This window comes from Lactuca saligna, chromosome 1 (assembly GCF_052625555.1).
Source record: "Lactuca saligna cultivar CGN05327 chromosome 1, ASM5262555v1, whole genome shotgun sequence".
Classification (NCBI taxonomy): Eukaryota; Viridiplantae; Streptophyta; class Magnoliopsida; order Asterales; family Asteraceae; genus Lactuca; species Lactuca saligna.
Window position 1 is genome coordinate 61605141 of NC_136417.1, and position 13195 is coordinate 61618335.

General features: G+C 35.2%; 3 protein-coding genes and 2 long non-coding RNA genes across 5 annotated transcripts; 2 read left to right on the forward strand and 3 right to left on the reverse strand.

The window, feature by feature from the left end:
• Positions 1-2876: 2876 nt before the first annotated feature.
• LOC144998697 (uncharacterized) lies at positions 2877-4855 on the forward strand. Its single transcript, XR_013660401.1, has 2 exons — positions 2877-3287; positions 4206-4855. It is a non-coding gene; the product is annotated as an uncharacterized LOC144998697 (long non-coding RNA).
• Positions 4856-5005: 150 nt separating this feature from the next.
• Positions 5006-5519, reverse strand: LOC145037498 (uncharacterized). The gene is made up of 2 exons (XR_013678883.1): positions 5462-5519; positions 5006-5374 (listed from the first exon to the last, which is right to left on the reverse strand). It is a non-coding gene; the product is annotated as an uncharacterized LOC145037498 (long non-coding RNA).
• Positions 5520-5771: 252 nt separating this feature from the next.
• LOC145037503 (uncharacterized) lies at positions 5772-6866 on the reverse strand. The gene is made up of 4 exons (XM_078986188.1): positions 6433-6866; positions 6103-6352; positions 5944-6009; positions 5772-5866 (listed from the first exon to the last, which is right to left on the reverse strand). The coding sequence occupies exons 1-2, from the start codon at positions 6856-6858 to the stop codon at positions 6284-6286; spliced, it is 495 nt and encodes a 164-aa protein (XP_078842314.1). The 5' UTR covers positions 6859-6866; the 3' UTR covers positions 5772-5866; positions 5944-6009; positions 6103-6283.
• Positions 6867-6980: 114 nt separating this feature from the next.
• On the reverse strand, positions 6981-10891 carry LOC145007092 (uncharacterized). The gene is made up of 6 exons (XM_078966085.1): positions 10799-10891; positions 10653-10709; positions 10540-10555; positions 8611-8673; positions 7126-8516; positions 6981-7043 (listed from the first exon to the last, which is right to left on the reverse strand). The coding sequence occupies exons 1-6, from the start codon at positions 10889-10891 to the stop codon at positions 6981-6983; spliced, it is 1683 nt and encodes a 560-aa protein (XP_078822211.1).
• Positions 10892-11773: 882 nt separating this feature from the next.
• On the forward strand, positions 11774-12796 carry LOC145007099 (uncharacterized). Its single transcript, XM_078966090.1, has 2 exons — positions 11774-12347; positions 12417-12796. The coding sequence occupies exons 1-2, from the start codon at positions 11774-11776 to the stop codon at positions 12794-12796; spliced, it is 954 nt and encodes a 317-aa protein (XP_078822216.1).
• Positions 12797-13195: the final 399 nt, after the last annotated feature.

Sequence of the window (13195 nt, forward strand, 5' to 3'; positions counted from 1 at the left end):
TTTATTAATTTGACAAGAATTACAATTGTCAATATGACTAGAATTAAACGAAAGAAAAGAAGCTAGTTGCTTGAGCACTTTATTTTGGGGATGGCCAAGCCGGTGGTGCCAAGTAGATGTAGGTGCTCGATAGGCTAGGAAGATTTGAGGATGAAAAGAGGGGCGTAGTTCATACATCCCCTTGGTTGCGGTGCCCTTGAACATAGGAGCCTTGGTTGCTAGGTCCTTTATGACAAACACAAATGAATAGAATTCTATTAGAAACGAATTATCAAGGCATAGTTTGGAGATGGAAATAATATTGCGAGATAATAAGGGAACATAGAGAACGTTTTTGAGCCAATATGAGAGATTTGTAAACACGAACCGTCTCCAATTACTAGTTCTTATGTGCCATCGTATGGTGCATGAATTGAAAGGTTATTGAGGTCATTTGTAGCATGAAAACTGGCTCCACTGTCGAATAACCAGCTTGCTGTGGAAGATGGCTGTTGAGGTTGTGGATTCATGAGATGCGCTTGAGCATTGTTGACCTGCACATTACGGTTAGGGATAGGCACATAAATAGTATGGAAAAACTTTTTAAATGTGGAGCAGTTGTTGAGTGAGTGTCCCCTCTGATGGCACCATTGACATTTGCCAAGGAACGATCAAGATTCAGTCGATTAATGAGCCTGTTGTGGTGTAGGTAGAAGGCCAGTGTTGAAATTGTTCTGACGAAGAGGCCATGGTTTCTTAGTTTGTTGATTATTAGCATAAAAAGTAGTAATAGGCTGGTGAATTTCGGCAGCAGGTGCTTGTTGTGCGAGAGTTAGCTCGTGATTAATGAGTTTCTCGTGCAACCCATTGAAGGTAATGGTAGAGTCTCTCGCAAGGATGACATCCATAATTGGTTTGTAGGTGTTGTGATCGAGTCCATTGAGAACAATGTCAATGATGTCTTCTTGATCGAGTTTCTTGCCAAGAATTGCAAGCTCATCGATCACAGTTTTGATTGTCTGCATGTACTCTGTGATTGTCTGATCTGAGGTTTTGGTAATCTTCTTGAGACGAAATTGAAGTTGTTTTATGTGGCCACGTGAGGGAGAAGCGTATGTGGCAGCTAGGGTTTTCCAGGCTTCATAGGAGGACACTGCATTTGTGATGAAGGGTACGATTGGTAGAGATAGGGTTCCCACCAAGGCACCGAAAAGCAGTCGATCTTGCCTAAACCACTTTGAATGATCAACATGTGGTGTAGATGTTCCGTCGGCGACAACTATGGGTTCTGGAGCGAGATGGGTTCCGTCTATGAAACGATAGAGGTCAAGTCCCTGCAGCAAGGCTTCAATCTGTGTCTTCCATCCTAAGTAATTCGTGGATGTGAGCTTGAGAGTTGAAGGAAAATTGACGACAGTGATGTTGTCTTTGGGAAAGAAGTTTGAGATGAGTGAGGAATCGCTACTGCCAGCCATGTTTGATTGTTTGGGTGAAGGAGGAGGGGAATTTTGTGGTGAGGTTATCGGAGTGCTTGGTTGAGAGCCTTGCTCTGATACCATGTAAAGAAACAGAAGAATAAAGGGATCGAAAGATCTGTTTTATATTGATTAAACACATTAAAGGTACAATTGGTATATATAATACAATTAGCAGTTAACTAAGTAGATAAAATAGGATCTCTACAACAAAAACTTGACTATGTAAACTACACGTGAGAATAACAATTTAATTATATCTTTATATTTTAACGCCTATTTGGACCTTACACATAATTGATTTTTGATCATGTCAAAGACTTAGTTATATCAAGTGTTAAAATGTCCATTCGACGGAAATTCATGTGTAAATGCAGGGGAATACAAGCATTGTTAAATTTATGCAGTTTTAGATTTAAGCGCAATTAAGTGGTTTGAAAAATGTTATGTAGTGGGGTTATAAGTTAATGTTAATTGTCTCCACTTTTTTTAAATTTAATGAATAAAATGTGTTAACTTTTGATTGATGCATAGTTTAATATACTTACATATTTTGAAGAATCTACCCAATTAATACTTTTTTTTAGTAGAACAATAAAGTTTACCCATTATATAAATGAAAAGCGTTTTGAAATTGGACGCTTTTAGAGGAAAACTATTAATATTAAAGACAACCGTCAAACTTTTCATATTTTTGCCACAAAACACAAGCTTTGTTTGTAAAAAGGTTATTATTAACATGATTTTTTCCCCTACCTCACATCTTTTGGTATTTTTGGTATAATACAAACATGAATATCATGGGAAACCAATTACAATAAACATTTTTACTATATTAGATATTAACTAACCGAAGATAATATTAGTAAGTGTCGACATTGATTTTGAAAAATGAATTATTCAAATTGTCTTTAAGTTGCTAAAGCTTAATTTATTATGTAAAAATATAAAAAACGCACAAATTATATGTTTTTTTATCGGCTATACTTATATTAAGTTACAAGTTATTTGTATATTTATATTTTTGTTTTAAATTCGGTTATTTGTTTACAAACCTTTCCTAAAATTATTTTCTCTTACAAAAATTTGAGCTTTTTAGACTTTTTATACAAACTTCTTTGTAATTAATAATTTTTCTATTTATATTTGATTAATCATTAAGATTTCAATGATAAATAGTTTTTTTTTTAATTTGTGGTTTCTATGGGTTTAAACATAATGTGTTTTACATTTAAGTTTTATATTTAAGTTTTACAAAATAATAAAAACCAATAATTTATTAGATCAATGCATATTATTACACGAATTAATGAAACACAAAAAAAACCCAAAAGTATATCATGTTTTTTTCACTGCATAAAAGAATTAAGAATGTTACAGTGACATTGCATTTGGAGTGAGGCAAACTAGGAACATCCTGCGAGGTCAATATGGTAATTTCGTATTGTCTAACGTAAATGGTTCCGCCTATACTATTAAACCATCTCCCCTTCCAAAAGCATGTAGCGATTTAGGGCTTGTACCCACGCCGCCATGGATATGAGCTTCAAGAATTTGGTGGTCATTCTTCCGTGTAAATACTCTTGTCTGTTTGCAAGCAACTGAATCAGCTTCTGCATTGCATTTCTTTTCACCTTTTAAAAAAAATCTCCGTTCTCTGCAAATCATATAATGGAAGTCGCCGATTATTGAAGACGGAGGTTGGAATCGGTGATTTTTCTGTTGATTTCGATATGTATGTATTGTTTTCGATGGATTTAGTTCGTGAAATATCGGCGATGGTTTTTCCGACTCGGTCTAAAGTCTTTCAGCCGCGATTTCCCTGTTTAAAAGGTATGAGTTTTTATGTATTTTATTTTTGCTTTTTTTATCATCTGTGGAAATAATTGTTGTGTATGCTTGTGACTTTGAAGTTAGGGTTTATAATTTATATTAAGATTTGAGATTCATATAGTTATTATGTTAGGCTTAGAATTTGTTTTTTTTTTTTTTATTGAACAAAGGTAATAGAGCAATAATATGCAGCAATAATATGCAGCGATTGTTGACTAGTGAGATAAACTTCAAGGAAAACAAGAAATGCATACCTTAAAAAAATGAGTCATAGAATTTAATTAGGAAAATTATTAGAGACGATTTCTAGAGAAAATGATAAAAATAATCATTTACATTAATTACATTATAAAATAGCAAAAAAAAAAAAAAACGAAATTTCAAAAATAACCACGAATTTTGCAGATGGAATAGTCTTATCTGCGAAATGGGCTTTCTATCTGCGAATGTACAAGCAGCTAAAGCACAACTGTGCTTTAGCTGCTTATACATTCACAGATGGAAAGGTCCATCTGCGAAATTCCCTCATTTTCTCTATATAAACGTTTTGTTTCTCCATTCTTCACTCTTCTCTACACAAAAACTCTTTCTATTTCGGGATTATTTTCGTGATTTTGGCTATTTTTTTAAGAAAATTAAAGATTATGTCAATAATCCCTTAAATATGATTAGATTTTAACTTTTTTAATGTTTTAACTTTTTATTATTTTATTATTTATTGTATTATTTAATGTAAAAAAATAGAAAGACAAAACTTCAAAAATGGTCCCTGTGGTTTCCAGAAATATCAAGTTTAGTCCCTAAGTTCAAAAAACCTCACAGATGGTCCCTGTGGTTTCAAAACTTTTAACAAATGGTCCCTCCGGCTCACTCCGTTAGCATTTCACCGTTAACTCATTTTTTAATAAAATATTGCAGGGGTAATTTCGTCATTTCAGTTGTAACCTCCTCTCTTTAAAAGAAATTGCATGTCCGATTTTTGGGCAAATCCTTTAGCTTCATCAGTCGATCATCTCTCCTCCTTTCTACTGTTGCTCGACCGTTGCACCCTTCACGACATCCAATCGCTTCTGATTCAAAGATGGTGACTTGCAGATGTGGGAATGAAGCAACGAAGATCACTTCATGGACGGATCGTAACCCTGGAAGGCAATTTTGGAACTGTAAAAGATGTGGTTTCATTCGATGGTCTGATCCCCCTATGTGTGCTAGGGCATTGGTGGTGATTCCAGGTTTGATAAGATCAAAGAATCGATTGGAGGAGAGGGTCGCCATTGTAACTGCAGAATTGTGGAACTACCAGCTGATGTTGTTTTGTTCATGGGTGTTTTTTTTTGGTATTATTTTAATCTCTAAATATCTTCTGAAGGTTTGGATGGTAATGGAGTTTTGGTTTTTGGTTTGTAACCATTGCAGGGTTTTTTTTTTTTTATTTTAATCGGATAGGGGTTTTTTTGCTTTCAGTTTATGTAGGTGGTTTTGGAATTGGTGGTGTTGTATTTGGTTTATGTATCAGATTAATGTGTAATGCAGTGGTAATGGTAATGGTAATGGAATGTAGTTTGTTATAGTTCATTGTTCAATTTCTTGAATGTTTTTGAAATGTAATTGTTAAGTGTATTGTAATTGCATCTTGAAGATGGTTTTCATTTGCAATTGAAATGTACATTGTTATTAATTGATCTGTGAAGTGAAGGGTAGTACACAAAACAGATTAATTCATCACCAAAAAGTGCATACACACCATTACATTCAAAGTTATAAAGTTCTTAACACAACCATGATCCAAAAAGTGCATACACACCATTACATGCAAAGTTTTCAAGTTCTTAACACATCTTCAAACAAGTACACATTACATAAGTTTCTAAATACCTACAACACCAACATCCTAATAACCACTAAAAAGTCAATTTTCAGCCTCCTCCAACTTCACCACTGCCTCCCTGCCCTTTACATGTTCTGGAATTGTGCCCTTTGTTATGACACTTTGAACAAGTGACTGCCAAATATTTCCTGCTCAATCTACCAGCTTGGCTGTTTGGCTCATCAACACCCCTTCTTCTCTTCTTCTTAGGCCTCCCAACCTACACATGTTGATATACTATAGTTAAAATTGAATTCATTCCATGTTCACATGTATACTATATATTTTGTGTACTTTAAATACAAACCTGTGTCTTATGTTTTGGTGGAAGTAAAGTGAATGGGCAGTCACTTTTAGGCCACATTATATGTCCATTCAATGGATCAATTTTGTTGAAATACATGGCTTTCCATGTTGATAACCTATAGCAAGGATGGACCCATTCATCAACATGTGGGGCATTTTCACCATTTTCAATTTTGTCCCATATAGCACAAACAGCATGTCTACATGGGAAACCTGTAATCTCCCAAAACCTACAACTGCAACTGTGATCATTCAAATTTACCACATATTGGTCTTGCCATGTGCGTGCCACTTGGTACTTCCCTGTCCCATTGTATTTAGCCACATACTTTGATGCATCAGCCTTAATCTTTTCAAACAGTGTAGTTGCAGTAGGGGTTAGAAGTCCTTCACACTTATCTATTTCCTTTTGCACCACACATAACCTCTTCATGAGATACTCTCTAATATACTCTAAGCAAGTGATAATAGGTTTATCCCTACCTTCATCTAGCTTTGAATTGAATACCTCACAAAGGTTATTCAACAAACAATCAGTATGTGCCCTTCCTGAATAATATATATTAACAGAAGACAATTACACATATAGTAAACACACAAAAGGGAAGATTAACAATTCTCAATAAATTTCTAGAAACTTACCACTAAAGTGAGATTTAGCCCAAGTGTTTGCTGGGATCTTAGACACCCAAGCATGAGCCTCTGCATTGATCTTCTTCAACTCATCCATTGCTCTGTTAAAATGATTGACTGTTGTTGCTCTACCACACTCCCAAAGCTGGTCACTTAAGTCTTTTCCTTTCCATTGCTTCTTCATGTTTTCCTAGATATGCCTCAAACAGAACCTGTGTTCTGCACTAGGGAATACTTTCTCCATTGCTGGTATTATTCCCTAAACAAAAGTCAATGTAATCAACATTAGTTAACCAAATGTATTTAGTAAAGGTAATAAAAAAGTTAGGTGGTACACACCTTTTGTCTATCTGAAATGAAGGTAAAGTTTGAATTTGGTCCCAGATCCAGATCTTCTCCTAACAGTTCCAAGAACCAGGTCCAGCTACTTGTTGATTCTGTCTCTACCACTGCATATGCTACAGGGTATATGCCATTGTTTGAGTCCAACCCTACAGCAGTTAACACTTGCCCAGGGTAAGGGCCCTTCATGAAAGTACCATCCAGACCTAGAAAATCTCTTAATCCAGATTTGAATCCTAACTTCAATGCACCTAAACAGACATATATTCTTCTAAAAGTTCTTGTGGTAACAGACAGGGAGGTTTCTGGATACACATCAATCCTAACTGTTGTACCAGGATTAGTGTTGAGTAGCTCCAACACATAATCCCTCAAAAATCCATACTGTACTTGGTAGTCCCCACTAATGATACGCTCAGCCATTGACTTTGCCCTAGTGACCTTTTGCAATGACATTCCTACCTCCAGTTTCTTGCACAACTCTTCGTGTAAAGCTTTCACTGGAATTTTAGGGTTACTCTGTATTTGTTGAACAATTAAGTTTGCTACGCATCTGGAAGTGCAAGCTTTAACCGCCCTTGTTTGCAAACATTTATGCTCATCCTGTACTGTTTTCACCAACCAATCCTGATTTTCATTAGCCCTCGATATTTGGACTGCCCATGGACATGTACCTTTATTGGCAATTACATCTTTACCCTTGCACTTTGCCCTACTTCTGGTTGAGGGCCCACCACTATCAACTCCTGTAGAAGGCTTACTTACAACACCTTTACATTTCACCCTAATCCGGATTTTGTCATTTTTGGCTAGGTATAAAGACCTCCTTGTTGCTACAGCATGTGAGTTCATGTAGTTTTTAACATCAACCTTGGTTTTGAAGACCTGACCAATTTGAAATGGTTTAACATGAACCTCTCCATGTGAGCATGTACTTGACTTACTCAACTCTTTTAGCAGTCTCTTCCTATCATCTTCATGAAATCCTGCAAATTGATAATCATCAGTGGCAATAACTTCCAACTCATTATCAAAGTCAACCACTCCAATCCCATCATCTTTTGAATGATTGTTCAAGATTCCATGTTCATCTACATCAACAGCATTATGGAATTCACTCATGTCTACATCTACATCAAATTGTATGTTAGACTCATCCACATTGTATTCACTGTCATCAGAATCATCTCCACTATCCTCAGAACCATGGCCACTCTCAGAGTAGAAAGCATCTCCACTATCATCACTCACCATACCCTCTAGATAATCCACTTCTGGTTGTTTTTCAAATGAAGTTTGAACATTAAACTCAGCATCATAATCAGCATAAAGTGAGTAATCCTCTACAAATGGTTCATAGTCATCAACTGTTGTAGTATTAGCTCCATTATCAGCTTGGCAGCTTGGTTCCTGTACATGGTAAGTTCCCAATTGTTCTTCAGTTTCAACTGCACTAGTGATCACTTCTTCTTGAGTTTCAATTTCATGATTCACCACTTCCTTTTGAATGACATGACTTTCTTTACCTTGTGACCTTATAAATGGTACAATACTCTTTGAGTAATCATGGCCTTCATCAACATCTAACACTTGTGACTGCTCATAATCAGGGTTCATAGACTTGTTTAGATCAAGCTTTCTACTACATGAGCCTGCTTCTCTCCTACAAGGTTTCTTTCTATTCATTTCAGGTGACACACTATCAGGCTCCAACTCTTCAATAACAACTTTAGAAGGAGACTTGTAATAACTACCTACCCTTGTCTGACCAGTTTCAATATACACCCTAATAAGTCTGTGTTTAGGGACATATGATACCATTTTAAGTACATCTTGATCATTACCTAAAGGCATTAAGCCATAGTCCAAAGGGTATTCAGGGATACAGAAATGGTAGTAAAGGGTTTGCTCAGTTTTGTACCCTAGTTCTCGAACCATGTCGTCAAGCTCATGAACTGAAAATAAATCAGTGTCAACATAATCTACATATGCTACAACACCATCAACGTATTTCCTTCCAGGTGCTTTGGTGAAGACACCACTGTAGTGTATCTTCAACGTGAAATAGTTCTCATAACCTTCTGTAAACACAAAAAAAAGAAAGAGTAAAATCAATGATTTCCTTACGTCAACACAATAGACCAAGAAAAAACAAGTTTTGTTGTAGTATTGTACCGTATGTTTTTCCTAAGTCCTCCACGGTTACAAATTTTTCTCGAAAACACCATATTGATAGCACTATTGCAATTTCTGCAGCTTAAAACCCTAAATCCCAATTTCTGTTCTTGCTTCTTCGATGGGAATGAACCCGATGACTAAACCTGTAACTGGTTATCTTCTTGGGAGAGGGACGGGTAGTGATGTGCAAGCAAGTAATCATTTCATATTAAAGAGAGGAGGTTACAACTGAAATGACGAAATTACCCCTGCAATATTTTATTAAAAAATGAGTTAACGGTGAAATGCTAACGGAGTGAGCCGGAGGGACCATTTGTTAAAAGTTTTGAAACCACAGGGACCATCTGTGAGGTTTTTTGAACTTAGGGACTAAACTTGATATTTCTGGAAACCACAGGGACCATTTTTGAAGTTTTGTCAAATAGAAATTATGATGTTTGTGAAAGGGTAATTTTATTGTGTTTGATAGTTTTAATATTCCTTTAATATACTTGAACTTTAAATGTTATTTTGTTAGTGGTTGTTTGAATGTACAAGTAGAGACTGCGTAGAGTGTGCATCGAGTGGTTTTACATTATTATCTGAAAGATATAGATTTAAACATTTGAATATTGATTTTAATTGCACACAACACCGAAACCAAAAAGAAGAACAAAAAAGAAGGTTGATATCAAATCAACAAGCCCCGTTCTTCCTCCAGTTTTTGGTGTTGCTCATGACTTCTCCATGTTGCGCCTGCAACCTTACGTAGCAGGCGGTGAGGTTGTCATCCAAAATTATTTATTTCATTCATATGATGTCCAACATCGTTTGTTAAATTTCGTGTTAGATAGAAATTTTTGGAGTTCATTGTTTGGGCATACACACGACGGATGGTTGGAGTCATCGGTAAATTAATTGTTAATTTATTATTTTAAAAGTTAATTGTTTTTTAGTCAATAACAAAAGTATCATGCGTGCAGCATATAACCATTTGGTACCGACTATTAATGGAGAGACGGTTTGAGAGCGACCGGCATACAATAATGCCTTCAAATTTGTTTGTTTCTCATGCTTTGGAAGAAGGAGAGGACTGGAGGGCGTTTATGTCTGGTATAGCTACGTATCTCGACTTCATGGTTTCTTGGTGGGATGTTGATACGGTAAACTTAATTGTTTATATTGAAAATAATATTGTTATTTTGTTATGTTTTTGTATTGTGATGTAAAAAAACATAATTTTATTTTATGATCCTTATACAGGTCTTATTGTCGATTCATTCATCCCCTAATCATTGACTATTTGGGGAACTACGATTAGCGTCAATGGAAGTCCATATTTATGATAGTCTTGGTAGAGGGGCTTATGAAAAATTCAACTCTGAAGGAATCTTTTCCAAATTTGAACGTTGGGTGGCAAATTATTTGGATAAGATTAAGTATTGGGCCCGGAGGAACACCCCAAGGATTCCATTGAATATGCAATTCATTTATGAAGAAAATGTTCCCCAACAAAGTAATCATTTGGGAGATTGCGGTGTTTTTGTTTGTATGTTTATGGAGCAATTCGTTTCAGGTCAACCAATATGTGTTCTTATTGACCCAAAGAACGCAGCTTTAGAGTTCTGTCAACGGATGGCAAAAAATTTTTGGGGGTCTAATCTTGGTCCTATGTAATTGGATTATATAATTGTATATCTAAATTAATGTTGGATATGATTATTAGTTTATTTTTTCAGTTTCGTGAATGGATGGCAAAAAAAATTAATGTTACGACAATTACAACAAATTAATGACCTACTAATAACTTATGAATACATACAACATAAGAACGACTACAATATTTGTTTTAACGTTACAAGTACACTGTTCTAAACGTAAGTACAAATACAACAATTTATTGACTTAACAACTTCAAAACCATAAAAACAATATTAAAAAGCTTACAACTTGTAAACAAGAACTGCCAAGAACAACATCCAACTACAAATCAACGTTATTTTCAACTTCTTATTTTCTGATTGAAAGAGCTTATTAGAGTTAGCTACTTTAGCTATTACCATAGATGATTGGTCCTTCTCTTCGTCAACCCAACTGATAAACCCGTATTTTGGTCCCTGTTAAATTTAACATTGACAGTAAGAAATTAATTTTTTGTCATGTAAACACGAGGGTTTAAATTTGAATGACGTTAACAACATGATACCCAATATGGGCAAGCGTAAACCAATCTTCCTGGGTTTTTAGATGTTCCCGAAATCCTAACGATACGTTCTCCTCCGCAATTGCAGTATGCCATTAGCCTTGTTTTTCTTATAAATAGGAGTTGCTTTCACAGATAAATTTTTCATACTGAGTGACACCCTTTTATAGAAGAAATCATATTACAGACAATTTTTTTTACTATGAAATGAACTGGTTTGACTATGAATTCAAAAAGTTGAACTACGAAATCCAGACAAGTACATTCTGTAGTATTGTCTTGTCGGTCAGTGAAATTTGACTATGAAATGAACTTGTTTGACAATGAATTCAAAAAGTTGAACTACGAAATCCAGACAAGTACATTCTGTAGTATTGTCATGTCGGTCAGTGAAATTTGAATATGAAATCAAATGGTTTGACTATGAATTCAAAAAGTTGAACTACGAAATCTAGACAAGTACGTTCTGTAGTATTGTCATGTCGGTTAGTGAAATTTGACTATGAAATTAACTGGTTTGACTATGAATTTAAAAGGTTAAACTATGAATTTTGAACAGTAGAGATACAATATTTTCTATTTATAATCGCATTTTATTGATATTGCATTTGTGTGATGATTGTAGAGCACTTTCATCGGTTTTGAAAATGAGTACTTACACCGAAAGAAACTTTTCTCAACTACTAATTTTCTTGCATAACCTTCAAAGAACAAATCATAATACCTTCACAACCATCAAGAAAACCGATACCAACCGCTTTCAATTCTGTTTTGTGGCTTTAGGTTGCGTGGTATAACATACTTCTTTTATTGAGTTATATAATATTTCATGGTAATGTATCTCGATTGGTTTTTACTCATCACTAATATGTGTTCGTTTTTATGTAGATTTGTACCTTCCTTAGGTGCATGATACCACTGATATATGTGGGTTATTTACCCCTTATTAGGAGCTATCTGACAACAATGTACTTCGCAATGGCTTTAGATGGAAATCATGAACCACTACTCTTAGCAATTGGTTTGGGAACCTTAGAGTGTGAAGAATCATGGAGATGGTTCATGATGAGGTTAAAAGATTGTTTAGGTAAGGACATAGCGGTTGGTTTCATAAGCAACATGTGTGATAAAATAGACTTTGGTGTTCAGAGTGCCTACCCGGATTCCTATCATGGATATTGTCCTAAAGATATAGCTCGAAAGATACGTGACTATGTGGGACATAACAATACGGAAGTTGAATCGTTGTTTTGGAAGTCATGCAATGCATATAGCGTTGATGATTTTTACTTGTGTTTGGAAAGGTTGCAAAGTGCATGTAGGAAATCACCTTTCTTCACCTTGCTTAGGAGTCCAATTTACTGGCTTGACGATATACCGATTTCAAAATGGACACGGGCATTTTTCCCAAAAATACACTACAATGTTAAATCGATTGACGTCCCTGAAATTTTGCAAATTATATCCACACGTGAGTTTCCTATAACAACGATAATTGAGTTAATCACCACGTCGATACAATCAAAGTATGCTGAACGGGCCGACGTGGCGGGTAAGGGAGATTGTTATATTTAGTTTTTTTAATGTGCTATTACTTTTATTAAAATATCAAATTTTACAGGGAGGTTGTCTGGTGGGTTGACCCCTTACGTTGAGAGTAAGGTTCAAAAATGTGTCAAGAAGTCTTATAATTGGAATGCAAGACGTTTGTATGGGGATACATTTGAAGTCGATGACAATTTTGCCACCACCAACGTACAACTTGAACGAAGGGTATGTAGTTGTGGTAAATGGAAAAAAAGCGGTATACCATGTGCCCACGCTATAGCATGTCTAAGAACCCGTACATCTGAATCCATTAACAGAATGGTTGATTACAAGTTCACTAATTATGTGTATCGAATTGCATATGGATCTGAGTTGGTGAATACTATACCATCACATGTGCATTGGGAAATACCAAATGAAACGGTGGTCCTGTTACCTCCCTCAATGCAGTAGTTATTTATGTAGCACCTTTATATTTTATGTAGTATTATGTATTAGTTTTTTATGTACCCCGTTTTTATTTTAGTGTCGTGTTACGTATTAGTTATCCATGAAACATGTTTATATTTTATGTCGTATTATGTATTAGTTATTTATGTACCTCATTCATATTTTATGGCGTATTATGTATTAGTTATTTAATTTATGTCGTATTATGTATTGGCTATTGAGGAAACAACATACATTAAAAGAAATGGACGTTTATTAAATAGTGACGACTACACACATACAACAACAAGCAACTTAAATAACGAAAATCAATTACCTTAACCAACATGCATATTAAAAATAAGGGACATTCTTTAAAAGATTCCATGCATCTAAGTGGGTAAACTCGCTACCATCATATTC

Coding starts and splice junctions, on each gene's coding strand:
- LOC145037503 (XM_078986188.1), bottom strand. CDS start 6,858: ATGGCTGAGCGTATCATTAGTGGGGACTACCAAGTACAGTATGGATTT. Junction 6,353..6,432: donor TCATTTCAGATAGACAAAAG/GTGTGTACCACC, acceptor ACTTTTGTTTAG/GGAATAATACCAGCAATGGA.
- LOC145007092 (XM_078966085.1), bottom strand. CDS start 10,891: ATGGCATACTGCAATTGCGGAGGAGAACGTATCGTTAGGATTTCGGGA. Junction 10,710..10,798: donor TTTACGCTTGCCCATATTGG/GTATCATGTTGT, acceptor TAAATTTAACAG/GGACCAAAATACGGGTTTAT. Junction 8,517..8,610: donor GGACTTAGGAAAAACATACG/GTACAATACTAC, acceptor TTGTGTTTACAG/AAGGTTATGAGAACTATTTC.
- LOC145007099 (XM_078966090.1), top strand. CDS start 11,774: ATGGCTTTAGATGGAAATCATGAACCACTACTCTTAGCAATTGGTTTG. Junction 12,348..12,416: donor TGAACGGGCCGACGTGGCGG/GTAAGGGAGATT, acceptor CAAATTTTACAG/GGAGGTTGTCTGGTGGGTTG.